The sequence below is a fragment of the Urocitellus parryii genome, chromosome 9 (genome assembly GCF_045843805.1).
Source record: "Urocitellus parryii isolate mUroPar1 chromosome 9, mUroPar1.hap1, whole genome shotgun sequence".
Taxonomy (NCBI): Eukaryota; Metazoa; Chordata; class Mammalia; order Rodentia; family Sciuridae; genus Urocitellus; species Urocitellus parryii.
Genome location: NC_135539.1, coordinates 115,635,017 through 115,658,832, shown reverse-complemented (window position 1 = coordinate 115,658,832; position 23,816 = coordinate 115,635,017). Strand labels below are relative to the sequence as shown.

General features: G+C 39.4%; 1 protein-coding gene across 8 annotated transcripts in view; it reads left to right on the top strand.

Moving 5' to 3' along the window:
* Positions 1 to 373: 373 nt before the first annotated feature.
* The window catches only part of Ppp1r12b (protein phosphatase 1 regulatory subunit 12B), a 204,054-nt gene continuing 180,611 nt past the window's right edge, over positions 374 to 23,816 (top strand). For 4 of the 8 annotated variants that reach the window (XM_026397107.2, XM_026397105.2, XM_026397110.2 and 1 more), the window contains exon 1: positions 377 to 830. In XM_026397107.2, the coding sequence (XP_026252892.2) occupies positions 540 to 830 (291 nt within the window). In that variant the 5' untranslated portion in view covers positions 377 to 539. Of the gene's footprint in view, positions 831 to 23,816 lie in introns of all 8 variants that reach the window. The other 4 variants (XM_026397109.2, XM_026397108.2, XM_026397112.2 and 1 more) reach the window with 3 other exon arrangements.

Below are 23,816 nucleotides of genomic sequence, written 5' to 3'. Positions count from 1 at the left end.
TAATAAAACTCTAGATTTAGAACCTGAACATGGAATCAAATCTTTCGGGGAGTATTTATTGCACTTATTGTGTAATTCATTCCACTCCCAAAGTAAGATTTGTTAGTAGTCATAACAAGAATAAACTACGACTCCCAAAATGCCTAGAGGGAGACGCTGACGCACATCGGGGAAACGATTCCAGCTTTAGGGCAAAGGTGACCCCGCTGGGTCCCCTGGCGAAGAAGGGAAACAGCCGGTCCTCGCTTTTATTTCTGATGCATCCAGGGATATGTAGTTCCCCTTCGGCGAAGGGGTGCCCTTAGGGCACGTCTCCTACTACAACTCCCGTGATGACCCGAGGCCAGGGCAGCGCCGGCGTGTTGAAGCCGAGCGAGCGCGCGGGCGGTGCTAGTGGCGGGAGGAGTAAAGATGGCGGTGCTGTGGTCTCCGCCTTCTGCTCCCGGCTGAAGCGCTCTGAGGGAGGCGGCAGCGGCAACCCAAGCCGCACCAACAGTCTAGTGGTGGTAGTTTCGGCAGCACCTGCCCAGGCCGGAGCCATGGCGGAGCTGGAGCACCTGGGCGGGAAGCGGGCAGAGTCGGCGCGAATGCGGCGGGCTGAGCAGCTGCGGCGCTGGCGGGGCTCGCTGACAGAGCAGGAGCCGGCGGAGCGACGAAACACGGGGCGGCAGCCACAGACTAGGCGCGGGAACCCCAGGGTCCGCTTCGAAGACGGCGCTGTGTTTCTGGCTGCCTGCTCTAGCGGGGACACGGACGAAGTGAAAAAGCTTCTGACGAGAGGTGCGGACATCAACACCGTCAACGTGGACGGCTTGACAGCCCTGCACCAGGTGACTACCTTTTCGGTCATATAGGCGTCCAGTCTCCTACGGACGAGCCCTTAGCCCTGTGATTCGCCTCGTGGAGAGTATTAGTGTCACCTCCGAGACCTCCTGTATGGACACTGCCTCTTTGGCCAACTCACTTTCATGATTGGTCACCTTCTTCCACTAATCAAGTCTTTTTCCTACCTCAGGGTCCCTACCTGAAGGAATTTTGTCACCCTCATGTTTGGTCAGTGTTTGTATTTCCCTCCCTCCAACTTGGGTTGTCATGGTTACTGGTGATTTGGTCCATGGTGTTATCCCTATAGATTAGTCGTCTTCCCTTCTATCTTGTTGGTGTGCCTACAAACAGTGTCACTTATATGCATAGTTGGTATCATTGTTTGATGTTCTTGCAGATAATTCAGTTTTGTGTTTATGTGGCCCCATTATCCAATATCCTAGGTCCCTTAAAGAGTAAATTCTTAGACTGGGTGAAGGCAAGCAGATCTTCTGAAACCACACCTTGTTTGGCTGATTTGCAGTGCTTAAAAAACAGTTTGTATCTTCTCCAGGCTATAGCTCCTAGAACACCCTTGACCTCATTGTTATGGGTGTCATATTTTCTTCCCAGCAATGCTACCTCCCTCAGGTTTCATGTGGAGAACTAAGCTAAGGAAGCCCTTCTGTTTGATACTTATAAAATAGACTTTCAATTTTTTTTCTAAAGCCTCTAGAAACGTGTGTGTGTGTGTGTGTGTGTGTGTGTGTGTTTGTGTGTGTATTTATGATTGTAGATGACCTGACAGTTCTATGGTTGGTAATAACACTTTTGTTTCTCTCACTTATGCAACAATATTTTCTATATACCTGCTGTTATAAGTAACTCCACCCTCTTTCCCTAAGTGAACTTTATCAGTTATTTTGGTGACTGAGAGCTGGACACCCACTCTTAATCTTCCTTATTTTTCTCTTGCTGTCTGTGTAAAGTGAATGTGTTTGCATGAGAATCCACTTCTAAATAATAATTCAAGCTGGGCGTGGTGGTGCACTCCTGTAATCCCAGCCATTCTGGAGGCTGAGGCAGGAGAACCATAAGTCAGAGGGCAGCCAACTTTAGTGGAAACCTGTCTCAAAATAAAATAAAAAGGGCAGGGGATATAGCTCAGTGGTAAAATGTTTGCCTAGCATGTGTGAGGCCTTGGGTTTAATCTCTAGTACTTAAAAAAAATGCAAAAACAAACCAGAAAACATGTCTTTATGTCAAACCACTTCCCTAAATACATATGGCCAATGGCTTAAAATTGCTCCTTGCTGTTTTTGAAGCTCTTCTCTTTAAGGTAATTAAGATCCTATTTTTAATCCATTTTTTTTCTGCCTCCAACAGTGGTGCACCTCAGCAGCCAATATTTGTATATTGCTTTGAGGTTTAAATGATTTCATAAGGCCAACCTCATGTGAACCTCAGTAGAGACTCTCTGAATTAGATGTGGCAAGTAAGTTGTTAGTCCCATTTTCCAGATAAGGAAATTGAAGTCCAGAAAAATTGTTACTAGTGCAAGTTAGAAAAGAGAAAATTGCTTGCAGGTATGGATTTTTCAGATTTAAATTGCAGAGCTCTATATACCACTGAATAAGTCACTGGGTATAAAATAAGATAGATCCTAAGTTAAATTTTAAACTTCAAATTTCTGAGGTTAATTTTGGAAAGGTTAATTCTTATTTTTCGAATGTATCCGTGATGTGAAGGAGATTGAGATCTGGATTCTGGAAATCATTTTATGGGTTCTAGAGGATAGAAAAATGAAATCTGGCTTTCTAATCCTTTTTTGAACCACCCTTCTATTGAACCACCCTTCTTTTTAGTGTAACTCAGTAATCTGTTTCTTTTAAAGTGATTGTGCTAGCTAGCTAAGTCTGGTTCTTCCCATACTCATTTTAATATCATTCTGAATAAAGCATTTTCTTTGAGGTCACTCATGGTAGATCTTACCATTTCAGATTTTTCTGAACCCTTCTACTGAGACTGAGTACTTTGGTGCCTTCCTCCTCTCTTTCATTACTACTCCCAACTGTGAAGTGCAACATCTCGGTACGGGTTTCACATTTAATCAATCTCCACGCCCCCCCCCCCCCCCAGCCCCTTCATACAGTACCGAGGACTGAATCCAGGGGTATACTGCCACTGACCTGAACCCCCAGCCCTTTTTATTTTTTATTTTGAGACAGGGTCTTGCTAAGTTGCCCAGGCTGGCCTTGAACTTGTGGTTGTCCTGCCTCAGAGTCCTGAGTCACTGGATTACAGATGTGTACCACTGCACCCAGCAGTAATTTCTTGAAATAGAAGAGGAAAGGGATGACAACTGTATGATTTTTTTTTTAACTACCTGCAAATGCATTATAAACATTTCTTCACATCTGCAGGACTGGTAGTGAGTTGAACTGAATACGTATATTCAATACCAGATGAATTCAGCTAAAAATTAATATACTCAAAGATTTAAGGTCAAAGCAATCTTCTGTTGAAAAACCATCTTTTTGAATCAAGACAAGCCTCCATTATCTTGGAAACTTTGACAAATCATTTTACAAAGAGTTGCAATATGTTTTTCCATAATCTGAAGAACTTTTAAAGTACATAAAAGATGATTTTCAGAACATAAGAATGGATCTGTGGGGGGCAGGGAGGCTGGAGTTGTGGCTCAGCGGTAGAGCGCTTGCCTAGCATGTGGGAGGCCCTGATCCTCAGCACCACATAAAAATAAATAAACAAAATAAAGGTATTGTGTCCAACTATAACTAAAAAAACCCAAAAAACAAAGAATGGAGCTGCCAATCTGAGCCACCTACCTTACCTCTGCAACATTGAGAGTGAGTAGTAAAAAACGTCTGAATTATTTAGTTAAAATATCTGCCTGTTATATAAACATGGTGTGCATTATCTGGATAATTGATTCCTTTCTTTCCTTTGTTTTGGCCGTGGTCACTTGACCAACTGTGAATTGTCATCTTGGAAGAAACCCCCATGTAATATTGGGGGATGATTTTTCTCCTTTTCTACAAGGAAACAGTAGACAATTTGCTCTTACTGCAGCTGTGATGCTACTTTTGACTTAAGAGACCTTTCTTTTTTGGCAGCCTTTGCTGAGACCACGAGGTGCTTGAGTCAAAGATAACAAGGTCCAGGAGGCCTATTAATAATACTTGAAATAGATGGGGATAAGAACTAACTCAAAGGTTAGACCAACTCTGAAGAAAGCGTTGGAAACTGAGGAAGACTAACTACATTTTGGGGAATAAATAAATTAAGATTTGGTATGTTTGATAGGTATTAATCTGATTGTATATACCTTGAAAACACTTATTTTCCCTCACAACGAAATATCCATTTTATTTATGTAAATACATTACAAAGAAGTAAAGTGTATGCTAATAATTTCACGTGGACTGGTACTTTAAAATTTTATTTATTTAGTAAGGTTGATATCTTGATATCTTAGCATTAAAGTCTTGGGTGCTCTAGGCCTACACAGAGACTTTTAGGAATTATATCTACCAAATCATTGGGTTGTTGTAAAAGGCAAGTGCTTGCTTTCAGAAAGGAGATTTTCTTAAATTCATTAAAATGATTGCCTGCTTATTCTTTCAGCATATATTAGATTGGCACTTTTATCTGTGTTGGGTGTGGTGAGGGATTCTGATGTCAGTTCACATAGATCTTGTCACCAGCCCAGTCTGACCAGTCTTCGTTTAAAGGGATACCACGGAGGTTAGAATGATTCTATACGTTGGCTTTGTAGTGGTCTCGGGGTCCAAGTTTTGACCTACAGGGTCACTCCAGACTGGAATTCAATTCATAGTAGCCTCTCTCATTTAGAGCTACCTCAATCTGACCTTGTAGTCTCAGGGAGGTTAAATTACATATTTCTCTGGAAGAGAGGTAGAGCTAGAAGCAGATGAAGAGAGGAGAATAGACAGAGCCATTTATATTCAGAATGAGACGGAAGATGAAGATGACAGTGTGCTGAGTTCAATGTCAAATAGTATGCTACGTATGTTAACTTGTGTGAAAATGAAATTTGTCTTCTATTCCTTTCTCTTTTATTCCTAACTCATTATTTATTCTTATAATTTCATCTGTAAAGTGACTTTTGCCTTACCCTGAGTATTGATTTATTTTGCTTAGTGTCAGGACCCATGGCAATATGGGATTCAGAAAATCCTCTTGGCTCCTTCATTATTGTGCATCTACAACAGTTATTCATCATCAGTTATTGTAGTAGCTTACCTCTTCAGATTGGTTGATACGATGCATCAGACTGTGTTGGGCCCCTGGCCACTTGCTGTGTATTAGTTCAAGTTCCCATGTCATAGTAGACTTCAAAGCAAGATTTAGATATTAGGTTCTCCTGGATTTTTTTTTTAAGTACAGTTGTAAATGAAATTCATTTGTTCCCTAGGTAAAGTTTTCTTCCCCATTCTTAAAGTCCTATCAAGTAACTATATATTGCAATTTGAGTTTTTAGAATATTCTTTGTGTTTTGAAATAGGCAGTTATCCATGTATGTAGAGTAAGCATAATTCTGCTGAAGGTAAGGGGTTGGTAACTTAAAATTGTCATTATTTATTTTCATTTAAAAATTTTTAAAGTTAAGATATACTTTATATATGGTAAAGTTCACCCTTTTTATTATGAGTTTCATGAGTTTTGACAAAGTTTGTAACTTCTACTATACAAGATGTATAACTTTACCATTACTCTCACAATTTCTTTGTGTTCCTCTGTCTCCAGCCCCATCTACTACCCTAACCCATGGCAGCCATTCAAAAATTTTCTACCCTTGTCATCACAATGCCTTGTAGATCGAATTTGAATCTGTCTGCTTTCCTTTGCTGTGTTGCATTGAGACTCATCTGTGTTGTTACCAATAGATAGTTGGTCTTTGCTGTTGAGTGATATTCCACCATATGGGTGTACACAGTTTGTTTATCTATTCATGGTTGAAGATATTTGAGTTATTTCCAGATTTTGGAAATAATAAATTGAGCTATTACAAACATTTCCATATGTTTTTGTGTGAACATTTTTTAAAAATTTCATTTTGTTAGACCCCTAGGAGTGAGATAGCTCAATCATGTGGTAATGAATGTTTAAGTTTTTAAGAAATTGCCAAACAATATTCCAAAGTAGCTTTACCATTGCATTCTAAACAGCAATGCACAAATTCTATTGGCTTTGCATTCTGTCTTAGTCAGCATGTGCTGCTATAACAAGGTACCAAAACATGTGGGCCTTAAACATAGACATTCATTTCTCCCAGTTTTGGAGGTTGAGAATCTTGAGATCAGGATGCCAGCCAGAGTTCTTGGTGAAGTTCTTCTTTCCTGGTTTGCAGATAGATGTCTTCTTACTCCATTCTTACATGGTAGAGAGCAGAGTGAGTGAGTTCAGATTCTTGTGTGTCCTCTTATAAAATACTAATCTCATGGATTAGGGTTCTACCCTCATGACCTAATTACTTCCCACAGGCCCTACCTCCTAATACCATTGTTTAGGATTTCAACAAATGAATTAGGAGGAGATACAAATATTCAGTCCATAACACATCCTTGCCTGCATTCAATAGTGACCATTTTGTAAAAGCCGTTTTAATGTTTTGTAGTCATATGCTTTTTAATCATTTAGTAATGATGCTGGCAATAATAGTAGTAGCAGCAATAGTGGTATTGGTAGCTCCTACTTATATACTGTAGGATTTATTCTGAGCCAGAGTCTATTCTAAGGTTTTAATTTATTAACTCACATGTAATACTCAGAACAACTCATGAGATAGGTACTTATGTTATTGTCTGGATTTGATAGAGTTGGAGAAACAGACACTGCCCAAGGCCACCAAGATTATAAGTGGCAGAGCTAGAATTTATTTAAGTCCAAGTGGTTTGGCTATAATGTTAGTCCATGCTTTTGATATTATATTTATACTCCCTCTTACTAGACTATATGGTCTTTCATTGTTTAAAAAAAAACAAATGTAGAAAATGAAAGTTTAAAGAAAAAATTTAGAGTGAATCAAAATCAGGCTGCTTAGAGATAAATACCAGTAACATTTTATTATATTCCTTTCAGATGTTTTTCTTGAATGTTCATTATATTAAGTATACATAAGTATATAAATGAATATGTTTATAAAGTTGAAAACAAACACTTTATCTAATTTTTTTCACTTAATTTTTTGTAGTCATTTTCCCATATTAAATATGCTTTGCAAGTATTTTTATTTTTATTTTTATTTTATTTTTTTAAGAAAGAGAGAGAGAGAGAGAGAGAGAGAGAGAGAGAGAGAGAAATTTTTAATGTTTATTTTTTAGTTCTCGGCGGACACAACATCTTTGTTGGTATGTGGTGCTGAGGATCGAACCCGGGCCGCACGCATGCCAGGCGAGCGCGCTACCGCTTGAGCCACATCCCCAGCCCTTTGCAAGTATTTTTAAAAATAGTTTTATGTGCTATAATGTATTTCTCTTTTCTTCTTCTTCTCCTTTATTTGTTTTTGGTACCAGGGATTGAACCCAGATGTGCTTAACCACTGAGAAACATTCCCATGTCTTTTTATTTTTTATTTTGAGACAGGGTCTTGCTGTATTGCTTAGGGTCTTACTGAGTTGCTGAGGCTAGTCTTGAACTTGCAATTCTCCTGCCTCAGCTTCCTATGCTGCTGGAATAACAGACATGCACCACTGTGCCTAGCTATGTATTTTTCTTGTTAGAAATTTTATTTGATTCTTCATATACAGCTTCTATTGAATGTCTCAAGGTAGGTTGTTAGTCTGTGCTAAAGTATATATGATAGAATTTCTACTCTCAAGAAATTTATGATCTGACTTGGAGACAGACAAAAATCTTCAGTACTCAAATTGCTGATTCTATGATACATACACAAGGATGTGCCCATAACTAGAGGAACTAAGGAAGGTAGTATAGGACAGTAAATCAATGTGGGAAAAGAAATAGGAAGGAGTATGGTGTATAGGCTGAGGACACTGGGAAATCCTAATGGATATTTTTGGAAGGTCTGAGATTAGAGTGGGGATGACATCATCGGGGACTTTGAACTTCAAACATTGGCTCAGAAGGCTTGATGGATTTCTTGGTAGAGAACTTTTGGGTTTGAGCCGGGATGTAACCCAACCAAAGCAAAATTTTAAGACTATGAAGCTGCAGTTGGGTTTCAAAATGAATGGAAGGACAGAGATGAATGAACATGACAAAAAGAGTAATACAGTTGTAGCCTGTGAGTTTGAAAGAATTGTATTGTTCAGATAGAAATAGGATTCAGTCCATTACTGAATTGAGGTGCTCTGAAGACATCCAAGTAGAAATACCCTTTTGGCCTTTATGTGAATCAAGGCAAGACATTGTTCTGTCTAGACTTTGATTTTCTCATATTTGAGATAGAGGTGAGAGTTGAAGCATTGAGTATAGAGAAAGTAAAAAGAGAAAAGTAGGAAACACTATTTGGTGGTAGGAAGAAGATATAGAAATTCAAGTTAAAGCCATTGGAGGATGTGGTAGGGCTAATGAGTGTGCCCCCAAATGTGCCCTTGTCCTAATGCACAGAAGCTGTGGGTGTTTTACCTTACATGGCAAAGAATGTTGCAGGTGTGATTAAAATAAGGATGTTGAGATGAGGAGATTGTCCTGGATTACCTAGGTGAGTCCAATTAATCACAACAGTCTATATAGGAGGAAGGCAAGAGAGCAGAATCAGAAGTAGTGAAAGTAGGCAAAAGATTGGAGTGGTTTGAGGAAGGGGCAGTGAGCCAAGGAATGCAGATGGCCTCTGGAAGCTGAAACAGGCAAGTGGAACACAGATTCTCTCTTCAGAGCCTCCAGAAGGAGCCAGCAATCTGACTTTAGCCAGCGAAACTGCTTCTAGAGTTCTGACTTCCTGACAGCAAAATAAGAAGTTTTTGTTGTTTTAACCCACCAAGATTGTGGTGACATGTTATAGCAGTGATAGGAAACTAATAGAGAAGAGAACCCAGAAAGTACAGTGATATTGAGGAATGTTAAAGTGAGTAGCATAAGGAAATTGAGGAGGAGGCCTGAAAAAAGACTGTTGGATTTGGTAATTTATAACCTTTGAACAAGCAATTTCAGAAGAGAGATGTTATTTGGAGGCTATATAAAGGTGTATTTTTTTGTCTTATTAAGGATAACAAAATTAGTCTTTCTGTTGACTTCCGTAAGAAAAATAAAAGTTCTTTTCTCAATATGATTGTAATTTAAACTTAAATTAAACTTTAAATTTAAATATATGATAGGGCTCCTTGAAAGCTGATTTCTAGCTAGTTACAGTGGTTTCATTATGAGTTAAGAATGTTCTAGGTTATTAACTTTATGAGTTAAGAATGTTTTAGATATTAACTAGGGACAGAAGGGTTATATCCCAGTTATTGACAGGCTGATTAGCTAGGTGAGTTAGGTTAGATTATTAGTTTTCCCAGTCTGGTTTGCTCTGTTTTCCATTCATTTGTATTTTCACTGGAAGGCAGCCTTGGGAGAGCAGTGTTAGGGAGGTTAATGCCAATAAACAGATTCTTCTGCCATTTATTCTCATATTTATTTATTGAATGTTTTCTCTATGCTTGATGCTGGGCTTTTTGTTACTTTTTACTGTAGATATATTTTAGAAACTAAACTAAATTTTGAGAATGGTCTGCAGAATAGCTGGTTCCCATTATTACTTGCAATATGAAATTGGCTAAATGGAGATTTTTCTATTCCATCCTTCTGATTCTTGGATGTTGGTGTAGTATTATATTTATCAGTATTTGTGTATTCATCAGTATTCATCCATAAGGATGAAAATTATCATATTTATACCTTCTCTACATGGTAAAAGATGGGTCTTGGAGTCTTAAATAGATCTTTAGTGGTTTAACATAGTAATAATAAATCCAGATTAAAGATCTTGATCCAAATTTTATATTGGACTAGGAATTGAAACTTCATTAGGAGTGATAATTCATGGTTTGCTCAGTTTGTTTTGTTGTTATTGTTGTCTGTGAATGTGTTGAGTTTTCTCCCTCTGCCTTCGAAGTCTAATTAAAAAAATAGTTTTTTAGATCTTTGACTGTAATGGGTTTGAGTAAATTTAGGGGCCTGAAGTTTTATCAGGCATGCAGATTTTTTTTTTTTTTCCGTGAGGCACTTGACTTGGAAAACTGGAGTTTTAGTTCTCAATATTGAAAATTAATATGTATATGATTTCTAATGAAATATGGTATTGAACTGTAGTTTTGAATAGGTTTATGAAAAAGTTTATAAATGGTTTTGTATCTAGTATATTTAAATGTTATAACATGATAACAATCTGTTGGACTCAATCTAATACAAATTTGGGAAAGTATTTTACAATGCCATACTCTGAATATCCATGATATATCTGGCTTTTTTTTTTCTTTTTAATTTTTTTAGTTGTAGATGGACACAATATCTTTATTTTATTTATTTTTATATGGTGCTGAGGATCAAACCAAGTGCCTCACACATGCTAGGCAAGCATTCTATCACTGAGCCACATCCTTGATATGTCTGCTTTTATGTATAAATTTTGGATCTAATGATCCACTTTATTTATTTTTTTTTGTAATGTTTTTATTGCCCAGTGCACTGGGGCATGCCTATAATCTCAGCAACTTGGGAGACTGAGGTGGAGGATTTTAAGTTTTAGGCTAGCCTTGGCAATTTAATGATACCCTTTATAATTATAATTTATAATTAGCATCTGGATGGCCATCTTAAGTGATAGCTGCCATTTTAAGGAAAATTTTTCCCTTTCTCTTTCAAGGGGTTTCTGAGAAAGGCTCACTACTCCCTCAGACCAACCCAATCCTTAACTGCCAGCATTAGGACCCACCCAGGACTCACCTGGCTCTGATTCCTGAGCCTCCCCCATAAAAGTCCCAGAACTCAGGCCTGTGTTGCCTCTCTCTCCTATAGAGAGATGGCCTTTATTTGTCAGCTCTGACAAATAAACTCTCGTGTGTATCTCTGCCTGGTCTCCATCTTTCATTTCTCGCTTACCCGTCTCTTGTTCCTTGCTTTCTTTTCATTTTGGTGCCGAAATCTGGGATCAGTTTCCCTAGTGTGCCTGCTCCCCTCTTTGAGGGTCACTGAGCATCTACGGGCACCAATCTAGATTCCATTGTGGGACCAGGTCCTCCATTCTGGTGAATGTCCTTTCTGCACCCACCACTGGACATTTCAGGTAAGACCCCTGTCTCTGGTTGACCTAAACGACTTACAGGTCCTGGGAAGTTGATCATCCAGCACTCCCAGGGTTACTATGTGGTTGGGGGCACCTCCAGCCATAGCTTTCACAGCTATGGCTGATCCCTACTGTGGACTGAGTCTGTAGGTGGTCTTTTATTTGGGTCCAGGGTTTTGAGAAAAAGTCACCGAGGATGATTGTGATTTGTTCCTGGTGAGACTACCTCTCAGCCTTGGGTTACGGGCTTCTGCCCCTACTGGCCGGGTGCCCAAGTACTTAAGTGCCTCTTCAGTCTCCTGTCTCAATGCTTACCCAGCAGTGGTGACAACCCCTGAGCGTAATCGTCCTTTTGACTTGGTGATACTAGAGACTGGGGGATGCCCCCCCTCTAAAATCACCTCCTACTTCTCACCTTGTGCGGTTCCTCATCCATTCCCTCTCAAAGTCTCCTAAGCTGCTTCCTGGCTAATCTAGAGTCTCTCTCTCATTCCAGACCTAAACTTCGAAAAACTTTTCCACTTGTACAATCATATCTGGCCTCAATATCATTTGGATAATGACTCTACATGGCCACTTAATGGCACTTTAGATCCCAGTCTTATCAGGGATCTTTTCAACTATTGTGAGCATTCAGGAAAATGGAAAGAGATATCATACATTTAGGCCTTCTCCTTTCTACATTCTAAGCCCTCTCTCTGCAACTCTTGCTCTCCTATACAAGTCCTTTTAGCTCTCACCTCCCCTACGCCTGATTCCAAAGGGACAGAAGATCCTACCAGGACTCCTTCTCCTTCTCCTTTGACCAAGCGGATGAGCCCCCACCATACTACAGTTCTCTTTCTAATGAAGCCTCCATAGCAACTGTCCCCTCGACCCCTCCTCCTGCCACACACTCACGGACTGCCACTGCCCAACCCGCATCTCTGTGTCCTCTACCTGAGGTGACTGGGGTGGATGGTTTAATCCGAGTTCATGTGCCTTTCTCTTTGTCAGATCTTTCACAGAAAAGCAGCTTGGGACTTCAAGTCCTACCACATATGTCAAAGAGTTTCAATATCTGACTCCATCATATAATTTGACCTTCCACGATGTCCATATGATCTTGTCTAACACCCTCCTACCAGAGGAGCATAGGCGAGTTTGGGAGCAAGTTAGAAATTATGCTAATGAGGTACATCAGACCTCCCCTGCCCATCTGATTGACATTGAAGCAAGTCCCTGATTGGTACCCCAATTGGGATTATAATTTGCATAGAGGAGTAACTCGGAGAAACCAATTCATTACTTGCCTTATGGCAGGACTTAGAAAGGCAGCCCATAAGGCTATCAATTATGAAAGACTCCAGGAACTCTTCCAAGCTAAGAATGAAAACCCTTCAACATTTTTAGACAACCTAACCAAGGCTTTATTACAATATACTAATCTGGATCCTGAGACTCCAGGTGGGAGACCACTACTAATGACCTACTTTTTCTCCCTGAGTTTCCCCAATATTAAGGCCAAACTAAGGTACCTCGAGAGGGGGCCCCTAACTCCCCAAGCTGAGGTTCTAGAAGTGGCCTTTAAGATGTGTAACAAGAGAGATGAGAAGGCCCAGAAGCAGGAATATCAGATGCTTGCTCAAGCTGTCCATCTGGCCTTAGCATCTGACCCTGGTTCCACTGGACCGTGGAAGGGTGCCTCAGGATCAACCAGACTCTGTTTTAAATGTGGTCAGACAGGTCACTGGGCCTGTACTTGTCCTAAGCTTCGAAAGCCTCTGGACCCTTATCCTAAATGCCATCAGAAGAGACACTGGGCCGTTGACTGTCTCTGAGCCTATAGTGGCTCCCAGCCTTCTGGTCCTTCTGGTTCCCCTTTCCAACTCTTAGGACTGGCTTCAGAGGACTGACAAGGCCCAGGTCCCCATCACCCAACCACTACCATCACTACTATCATGGGAACCCAGGGTAACTGTGTATTTCAGGTAGGCCTGTCTCCTTCCTCCTAGACACCAGGGCTACATATTTAGTCTTCAAGGAGTTCTGGGGGCCTACTACTCGTTCTAACACCTTTATTGTCCAGGTAGAGGGTAAACCTTACCAATCCTCACAGACACCTAGACTTGTTTGTGCTTTTGGCTCTCTAATTTTTACTCATCCTTTTTGGTCATTCCACAGTGCCCTGTTCCCCTTATGGGAAGGGACATCCTCATAAAGTTGGGGGCTATGCTTTCCTTCTCTCTTCATATATCCTTCTATCCAGACTCGCCTGCCTCTCCCCTGATCCTCACCCTTGCCTTGGGACCATCGCCTATTCCATCTGCCAGTGCCTTAACATGGCCACCTTCCAAGGTGGACCCTACTGTCTGGGATGTTTCAAGTCCTTCTATCACCTCACATTACAAGCCCATTCACATCTGTCTCAAAGACCCCTCCATTTTCTGGCCCAATCACAATGCCTACTCTCCCGGCAAAAACTCCTAGGCTTACAGCCAATCATTCAAGTCCTCTTGTGACAGGGATTCCTTAGATCTACTCATTCCCCTTATAACACCCTCATCTTGGCAGTAAGAAAACTTAATGGTTCCTACTGCTTGGTCCAAGACCTTCATTCCATCAACTCTGTGGTCATCCCAATCCATCCCCTGGTAACCAATCCTTATACCCTTCTCTCCGCTATTCCTTTTGGGACCTCTTACTTCTCATACTAGACCTGAAAGATGCGTTCTTCTCTGTTCCCCTCCATTCTGATTCTCAAGACATTTTCACCTTTACATGGCAGACCCTGAGTCTTATAACTCCACTCAGCTAACTCGGACAGTTCTCCCCCAAGGGTTCCAGGACAGCCCTCATATCTTCAGATAGGCCTTAGCTAAGGTACCTAGCATCTCATTCAGTCTTTGGTGCCACAGTATCTTGATGACCTCCTTTGTAGCCCCTCCTTTGAGGTGTCATTAGGACACCTGTAAACTTCTTAACTTCCTTTCTACCCATGGCTATAGGGTTTCTCCATCCAAGGTACAGCTTTCCTTGGCAATGATAACATACCTAGGCCTCCTCCTGACCTCTACACACAAAGCCATTATGGTTGATAGAAAGGTCCTTATCACTAATATACCAATGCGCTCTACTAAGAAAGAAATTCTCTCTTTTCTAGGTATGGCAGGATTCTTCAGAGCTTGGATTCCTAACTACTGTATGTTGGCTAAAACTCTATGTGATGCAGCCCAGGGCTCACTCTCTGAACCCCTATTGCACTCTGTTACAAAGTCCTTCACCAGGCTCCAGCAGGCCCTCCTCCAGGCCCCTGGTCTCTCTCTCTCCCACACCTATTTCACCTTTACATGGCTAAAAAGCAGGGATTTGCTCTAGGGGTCCTTGGACACATGCTAGGGCCAAGCTTTGCCCCTGTGGCTTATCTGTCAAAAGGTCTTGACCCTATTGTTCAGGGATGGGCCCCCTGCCTATGAACATTGGCCACAGCCTCTCTACTCACTAATGAATCAAAGAAACTCACCTTTGGGGCTCCACTCACCATCCTGGCTCCCCATCACCTAAAGGAACTGCTCACCTGCAAGGGCTTACATTCCTTACCTGCCTGCCACCTTTTATCTCTACAGGTTTCCCTGGTGAAAGATTCCAATCTTACTTTCCACACATGCTCACCTTTAAACCCTGTTTTTCTCCTCCCTGTTCCTCAGGACTCTTCCATCTCTTCTTCTCTTACCCATTTATGCATTGAAACTCTGGAGGAGCTTCTTCGACATACCTCCCACATACAGGAAGGCCTCTTGTTCCAGGCAACATACACATGGTTCCCTCCTTCCTTCTGGAGGGAGTTTGTTGGGCAGGGTATACTATAGTCTCTCTAACCTCAGTTGTGGAAGCAGCGTCCCTCTCCAATAATACATAGAATCAGCAGGTTGAGCTTATTGCCCTCATTAGAGCCTTCACTTTGGCTCTCTCAGTGTCTACACTGACGGTAAATACGCTTTCCACATTCTTCTCCCCCACTCTGCTATTTGGAAGGAGTGCAGATTCCTTACCACCAAGGGAACTCAATTACTAGTGCCCCCTTTATCTCTGATCTCCTTCAGGCCTCAAAACTTCCCACTACCATTGGAATCTCACATTATAAATCCCATCAGACAGACACCTCCTTTGTGACACTTGGCAACCACAAGGCAGACTCTGAGGTGATGGCTGCTGCCCTCTGACAGCCTACTCTACCTGCGGTCCTCTGCCTTGCTAGTTCCTCGACGGATTCTTCCCTACCTGACACTCAACAGATGCTTACCTTCCTTCACAACTTCTTTCACCCTAACACCACATCTTTAAAACAGTTTCTCACTTCCCACCTTAAACTCTCTCCAGAGGACCTACAATTTCTCTCTACCCTCTCTGCCTCCTGTGAAGTTTGCCAAAAAAACCAACCCTACCTCCAATCTTCACCCACCTGCCTTCCCTTTACACCAGGCTAGGGAACATCTCCCTTGCTCTGATTGGCAGATGGATTTCATTCATATCCCCTGGTCAAGCGGTACAAATTTCTCTTGGTACTTGTCTACACCTTCTTGGGATGGCTCAAGGCTTTCCCTACCATCAGTAAATGTGCCTCGACGGTGGCCAACATCCTTGTTGAACACATTCTTCCCCGATTGGGGCTCCTCTCCTCGCTCCAGTCTGATAATTATCCTGAATTCACTTTCCATGTTTCACGGTCTGTAGCTAAGGCACTCAACATCGCCTGGCATTTCCATATCCCCTACCATCCCCAGTCTTCTGGCAAGGTGGAACGTACCAACTAGATCTTGAAGAACAGTTTCACTAAACTGTCCCTTGAATTACATTTAGATGGGACTAAACTCCTTCCCTTCGCTCTTCTTTGGTTACAAGCCCTCCCAAAGAAGCCACTCAACATCTTCCCTTTTGAGCTTCTATATGGATGGCCTATCTCCCTGCTCAGCTCACGTCTCTGATTCTCCACTACCCTTGCTCCTCATCTTTTCTGGCCCCTTCTTGAATAAATTAGAAACCTTCTTTGGCAATACAGTAATGCTATTCTGTCAAAGCCTAGTTCTGCCTCTTTCCCTTCTCCCACTCTGTCTCCTGACAAACTGGTACTTTTTAACCCCCCAGAAGGCCCCCCTCTTCCTCTCAACTCTCTGCAAAATGGACTGGACCGAAGGTCGTTTCTGAGAAGGGCTCACCACTCCCTCATACAACCCAATCCTTAACTGCCAGCATTAGGACCTGTCCAGGACCTGCCCAGTTCTGATTCCTGAGCCTCCCCCATAAAGGTCCCAGCTCTGACAAATAAACTCTCCTGGGTATCTCTGCCTTGTCTCCATTTTCATTTCTCGCTTTCCCATCTCTCATTCCTTGCTTTCCCTTCATTCTGTCTCTAAATAACAGAATTTTATTTTTTATTTTTATAAAAAATAAAAAGGGGTTGAGACATAGAGTGCCCCTGGGTTCAATCACCAGTACTGGTGGGGTGGGGTGGGGTGGGGTGGAGGAAGCATCAAGGAGGGAAAGAAGGAAGAGCTGACAATAATTAGTATCCCTGAGTAAGTGAGGATGATGGAAGGTAGCTAGAGCCCTGATCTTTTCTGGCATCCTCCTCCTGAACTACCTCTGTTATTATTTTATTATTATTATTTGTACCAAAGTTAAAACAACAACAACAACAACAACAACAACCCCCAAACCCCTTTTTATTGTGGAATACTTTAAAGCACAAAACAGGAATGGAATGGTCTGATTCTCAAAAGTTACTAACTCTTTGTGTTGAGCTTCAAATCTTATTTCATTTATAGGTCCTCCTACCTCATCCCCAGTATAGTAGATTATTTTATAGCCAATCACAGACATAATTGTATTTATTAATATTTCAATATGAATTTCTAAAAAATTTAAACTTCTAATCTATGAATTCTTCCTTTTTTTTTTTTCCTCTGTATCTTATTTATTGAAAAACTAGGTTGCTTGTACTCTGGTTCTCACAATCTGGGTTTTGTAGACTGCTTGCTTGTGATGTTAACATGTTCCTTTGCCCCTGTGTGTTTTGTAAACTGGCAATTATATCTGGAGATTTGATCTGATTCAGGTTTAAATGTTTTGGCAAGACCCTATCACAGGTGATGGTATACACTTCTATCAGGAGGCACATGATGTGTAGTTGTCTCTTTCCTTGTGATTTAGTACCATTGATGACCTAATAGAATTTTGAAACTTCAAATCTTGATTTGATCTGAATTATAGTAAATAACTGTTTCTTCTTCTGTTTATCACAGCTCTTTGTGTTGAGCTTCAAATTGGGATACCAACGATCAGATAAAACAAATATAAATTGTGAAAATTTTGAGAAAAATGGTTAATATTGTGTTAGACAGCTTTTTATTGCTGTGACAAAAATACCTGACAAGAACAACTTAGAGAAGGGAAAGTTTATTTGGTCACATGGTTTCAGAGTTTCAGATAGTGGTTGACTAACTCCCAGCTCTAGGCCCCAAGGTGGAGCAGAAAATCATAGTGGAAGGGCAGGTGGAGGAAAGTTGCCCAGCTTATGGCAGCTGGGAAGCAGAGTGAGTAAGAGAGGAGCCAGAGACCAGATAAAGTCCAGGGGATCTACTGACTGGATGTACTTCCTCCAGCCATGCCCCACCTGCCTGTAGTTACCGCCCAGTAGTCCATTCAAATAATCTATCACTTGCACCACTACTACTACTACTACTACTACTACTACTACTACTACTACTACTACTACTACTACTGATGAGGTTATAGCCCCATGGCCTAATCATTGCTTAAAAGCCCTACCTCTGAATTTAGCTGTATTAGGGATCTTGCTTTCAACAAAACAAATTCTTAGGGATCATTGAATGCCCAAACCATAGCATATAGGTATAGTGTGCTGACTGTTACAAAGCTTGTTATGATACCTTACATTTAGATTAGTGAGTGGCCTTTGTATGTAAATTTTGGTCAGAGATGACAATGGAATAAACTTTCTCTACAATCTTTCATCTGTTCCATTCACTCTTTTTTAAAAAAATATTTTTTAGTTATAGGTGGACACAGTATCTTTATTTTATTTTATGTGGTGCTAAGGATTGAACCCAGTGCCTCATGCATGCTAGGTGAGTGCTCTACCTCTGAGCCATAATCCCAGCCCCTGTTCCATTCATTCTTAACTGAAGTTTCTCTTATTTTGAAATATTGTTCCAGATTTCAGTTTGATAATATTGTTTCCTGACCCCCTAGGCAACCAACCCATTATGAAAGAAAATTTAAAAGGACGGGATCCAGAGAACACTAAGAAAGTTAACTTGCCTGTGTAAGGAGAAGAGAGAGACTGCTTTCCAGGCACCTGCCTTAAGGGAGAAGTCAGGAGAGAAGACTGTCCATTCTAATTGTATCAATTTTAGGCTGTGAACCATGGGCACATGATGAACTTGACTTAGAAAATGGAATTGACTTTTGGAATATTCATATGGAGATTGAGTTGGCTGACTTTGTACTGTGCTCTTTGAGGCTGAGGAGATATACGACTTTCTAATTTCATCAAGGTACATATGGTTTTATGAACTGTGTTTTATTTATATATGGGCATTTAATGAGAGGTAGGTTTACTTTTTTTCAGCTTCTTTCAATACTTTTTGTCAGATTTCTTTTTTTTAAGTTAGTTTTTTAAATTTTTTTAAGTCGGTGACCCAGGTATGCAATGTCACTCTAAAGTGCCCAAACAGATTTTGTTTGGATTCTATAAACACAGCTTCATTTTTTATAAGCATGACTCTTGTATTGATTTTCCTCCCCATGTTTAGATTGTTACCTCCTTGACAGGAAATAGCATGAAAAGTGAGGTCAAAATAATGACTCACCTCATTATAAATCACTATGGGTAATGGAAAGTGATTTTGAAGGATGACCAAGCTGCACTCCATCTGTTGAGAATCATTTCACCTGTTGGAGTGTTCCTGTTGCACCGAGACCCAAGTGAGATACTTGTCTATTCATGTCTCATCAATTGCCATGTTGAGCTAATAGCAGAATTTTCTGCTAGAACTCTAAAGTGCTTAATAGATATTTAAAACAGAACTAATTTTCTGGGAAGAATAGAGACTGTTTGCTTCATCTCTTTGCTATAGCCAGTTCATGACAGGGTCATCACAGCTGAAGAGGGTTTTTCTTTTCTTTTTCTTTTTTTTTTTTTTTTTTAGGTTTTTGTTTTTGAGATGAGGTTTTGCAGTGTTGTCCAGGCTGGTCTTGAACTCCTGGGCTCAAATGATCTTTCCACTTCAGCCTCCCAAGTAGCTGGGACTACAGGCACATCTCAATTGAATTTAAGACAAATTTCTAAGGGCTTTTATAAAACAGGGATATACCTTTGAAATATAATAAACTTTGTCTCTCTATTCATTATATAAGTCACTGTGAGGTGGATATTATTATTATTATTTAGTATCAGAAGAGAAATTTCCTGTCCTCTTCCCAGAATGAACTTTTGTGGTTTGACTATTTAAAAATTTGAGTGATCTTTTATTCGTGTGCGTGTGTATTTGCTATATATTTACTGAGTATTTCCTAGGTGCCTGATCCTGTAGTAGATATTGGGATGCAAATAAATCATAGCCCCACTTTCAGGGATCCCACAGTTATTGAAAAACTCATAGTTAAAAAGATATAATCTGGTCTGTATTCCTCCTGTTGAATATTGATTCCATTTGCTATTAATCTATTCATAGTAAAAGTGAATAAATAGTATTGATTATATTTGCCTTTATATATTTTAAGATAATGAAGTCATAGTCATTAGTTTTCTCTAATCCAAGGTAAATGTGTCCATCCTTGAATTTAAGACCAATTTACAAATCATTAATCATTTTGTTATATCTCTGGATTTCTAAGATCTCCAGTTCCCTTTGGGCCCACTGGCTCAGTGAGAAGAGACAATAATGTTTTTAGCTCTGGGAACCATCCCCAGGGTGAAAGTCTGTTATAGGACCACTTAAAAGTACATAACAGATTGTAGGACTATCCATACACATTTTTTTATTAGAAGATTATCAAGTTTCCAGGATATTACAGCAAAAAGAACATTAGAGGGTGCCTACCATCTGATCCACTTCTGTCATTTTACAAATGAGAAATATGAGGCCCAGAAAGAAGCTAAAGGAATACCTTAAGGATAGCACAGAAATAACATACAATTAAATGTTCTAATTATAAAACAAATATCAGATTTTTGCTTGATATCCTTTTCTATGAATTTGTAGTTGTTTGCAAATCAGTTTGAGAAAAGCAAAATGTTCTTTAAATTCTTTTGAAGAACTTTTGAAGAAAAAATGATACCTTACAGTTGTATTTCTGTTTCAAAAACCTCAATATAACAGAGGCATCATGGATAACAACTCATATTCCACGAGAACTTGTCTAAGTGTTCTTGATTTATTCTATATCTACTGCTAAGCAACAAGATAACATGTAAAATTATTTAAAAGAAAAATCAATTATTATGAATATCACTCTAACATCAACTATTTTATTTGTCTTAGTGTTTTTTTCAGGTCACCTTGGTTTTTACAGATATTTTAACATAATTGAACTTATGGTGTTCATAATTATCACTAAGTTCTATTGTTTACCAAGTATTGCATTATGCATTTTACTTTCTAAAAATTATCTTTACATCAACAGTTCTACTAAATATATGGTATTATTCCATGTAATGATGAGAAAGAAGAATCAGAGAAGGTAACGTGTGCTAATATCAGAATCATATTCAGAGGTCACAGGGCTATTTGAAGTCAGGTCTCTGACCCAGAAACTTCTAGTCTTCTTTCTAGGTTACACTAATTTTCTGAAATTCTGGTTAACCTCTCCAGTTAGATTAAAGCCATTTTAGATACATAGTTTTTTAGAGGTAGATTTCTTTTAGCATTCAGTATTGCTCCTGTAGTGTTTTATATTATCAGAATTCTACATCTATTCAGTGTAGAATACTGGCTAAAACATTGCTTCTGTACTTGTTTTGTGTCATGGTGTACACAGAAAATGATATGATATTGTATAGCACTGTGGGTGAACTGGAGGAGATTCGGAAGTTTGGGTGTGTGTGTGTGTGTGTGTGTGTGTGTGTGTATATATATATATATTTTTTTTTTTTTTTTGTAATGAGATATTGAAAGTTGAACTCAGGGGCACTCTACCACTGAGCTAAATCCTAAACCTTTTTTATTTTTAATTTGGAGACAAGGTCTTGCTAAGTTGTTGAAGCTGGATTTCAGTTTTGAACCATCCTGCCTCAGCTTCTGAATAGCTGGGATTACAGGTGTGTGCCATTGTGCAGGGCTTCAGTGTCTTATTTTTAATACATTTTATCATGATTATATTAAGAAAATACAAAGAAGCTGGGTGCAGTGATGCATACCTGTAATCCCAGCTACTCAGGAGGCTGAGGTAGGAAGATTGCAACTTCAAGGCTGGTCTGGTTAATATAGTGAGACTCTGTCTCAAATTTTAAAATAAAAAAGGCTGGAGATGTACCTCAGTGCATGAGATACTGGGTTCCATCCCTATTACTGCAAGGAAAAAATAAAATCAGATATTGAACAATAAAATCAAAATCTATAAACAGTAGATAAATCGATGTAGCAATCAAGAGCTACAAATTTAGTTGTTTTATTTAGGAATACCTAATAATGGGAACATTATTAAAATTAAATTAAAAAACAATGTATTTTTTAAAATTTATCACTTTTTTATTGCTATTCCTATGGATACAATTGTATTACGTTTGTGTCTGGAATAGCTGGCATTAGATTCTTCAAATGTTTATTCTCCACAACAGCATACATTAATGGAGTATTTGGTTATTTATGACTACATTCAAAGAGAGAGATTTATTATTTTTCTTAATAGCACTTAAAGAAGCAGGCAGAGCAGAAATTATATTTCCATTTTATAGACCAAAATATTGGGCCTTAGAAGATCTAAAGTGAATCAGTAGCAGTGTGGGGTCTTCTAATCCCAAATTTCACTTTCTTTCCATCATGTCACATGGCATTTTTTCCCCCACGTTTTTTATGGGTGCATTTTAGTTGTACATACTGATGGGATTTGTTGTTACAAATTTGTGCACATAATACACAATATAACAGTGCAGTTTGGTCAATATCACTCCCCAGCATTTTCCTCTCCACTTCCTACTCTTTCGTTCTTTTCCCTCACTGATCTCCCTTTGATCTTCATGAGAGCTGCCCCCACCTTTCTTTTCCTTTTCCCGCTCCAGCTCCCCATATGAGAGAAAATGTATGACCCTTGACCTTCTGAATTTGACTTGTTTTGCTTAACATAATGTTCTCTAATTCCATCCATTTTCCTGCAAATGACAGAATTTCATTTTTTTTTTCTGTATGGCTGAATAAAACTCCATTGTGTATATATACCACATTTTCTGTATCCATTCATCTGTTGATGAACACCTAGGGTGGTTCCATAGTTTGATGCTATAAAGGTGGGTATGTATGTGTCACTGTAGTATGATGGCTTTGATTCTTCTGGATAAATACCAAGGAGTGGTATAGCTGGATCATATGGTGGTTCATGCCTAGTGTTTTGAGGAAATTCCATACTGATTTCCATATTGGTTGTACTAATTTACAATCCCATCAACAGTGTAAAAGTGTTCCTTTTTATCCATATTTTCTCCAGCATTTATTATTATTTGTATTCTTGATGGCTGCCATTCTGACTGGTGTGAAATGAAATCTCAGTGTAACTTTGATTTGCATTTTCCTGATTGCTAATAATGTTGAACATTTTTCACACATTTATTAACCATTTGTATTTCTTTTGAGAGGTATCTAATTCATTTGCCACCTTATTCATTGGGTCATTTGTGTGTTGTTTTTTTTTTTTTTTTTTTTGGGTGTAAAGTTTTTGAGTGCTTTATATATTTTAGGTATTAATCCTCTTTCAGAAGAGTAGCTAGCAAAAATTCTCCCACTGTTCTTTACATTCCTAATTGTTTCCTTAGCTGTGTGAAAGCTTTTAATTTGATGCCATCCCATTTATTAGCTCTTGGCATTATTTTACATACGTGCATACAAAACATAGAACTTCACTGCTATAAAAAAAGTAGGCTAAAATAAAAATATAGACTAAAGTGATTCAACAGGACAAACAAGTGAAGGGGCATATATAGAGTTACTATATATGCTCTCTGGCAATGAAACTGTGCATAGTTTTATGTACCAAAATTATAATTAGGAATTTTATAGAGAGAAAACCATATAAATTAAATATAATTTTACACAGGTTCAATTTTTACTTGGTTGCAAAACTTTTTAAATAACAATATAAAATTTCATTCAGAAGATCTTTACATCACATTTATAACCTATTTGTAGAATAATACATGATTGAGACAATATGATATAAAGTTACCAGTAAACACTTAGTAAATATTGACTTAACTATGTTGTGTTAGTAAAACCAAGTGATAAAGATTATGAGCTTTGGAATCAGATATACCTGGGTTCTAATCCTGGTTTTGCTACTTACGTAAGTTTTATGTAAGCTGCCTGAGCACAGTGCACTAAGTCCTAAGATGAAGACAAAACTCTTTAACTAGGCTCACTGTGACCCACCAGACATTATATCATCTGGTTTCCCCTGTTGTGTCTCAGATTTTGTCTTTCCTTTCTTCGGCCTACTCCAAGATTTTCCTTGTTTTTTGAAAACTGGC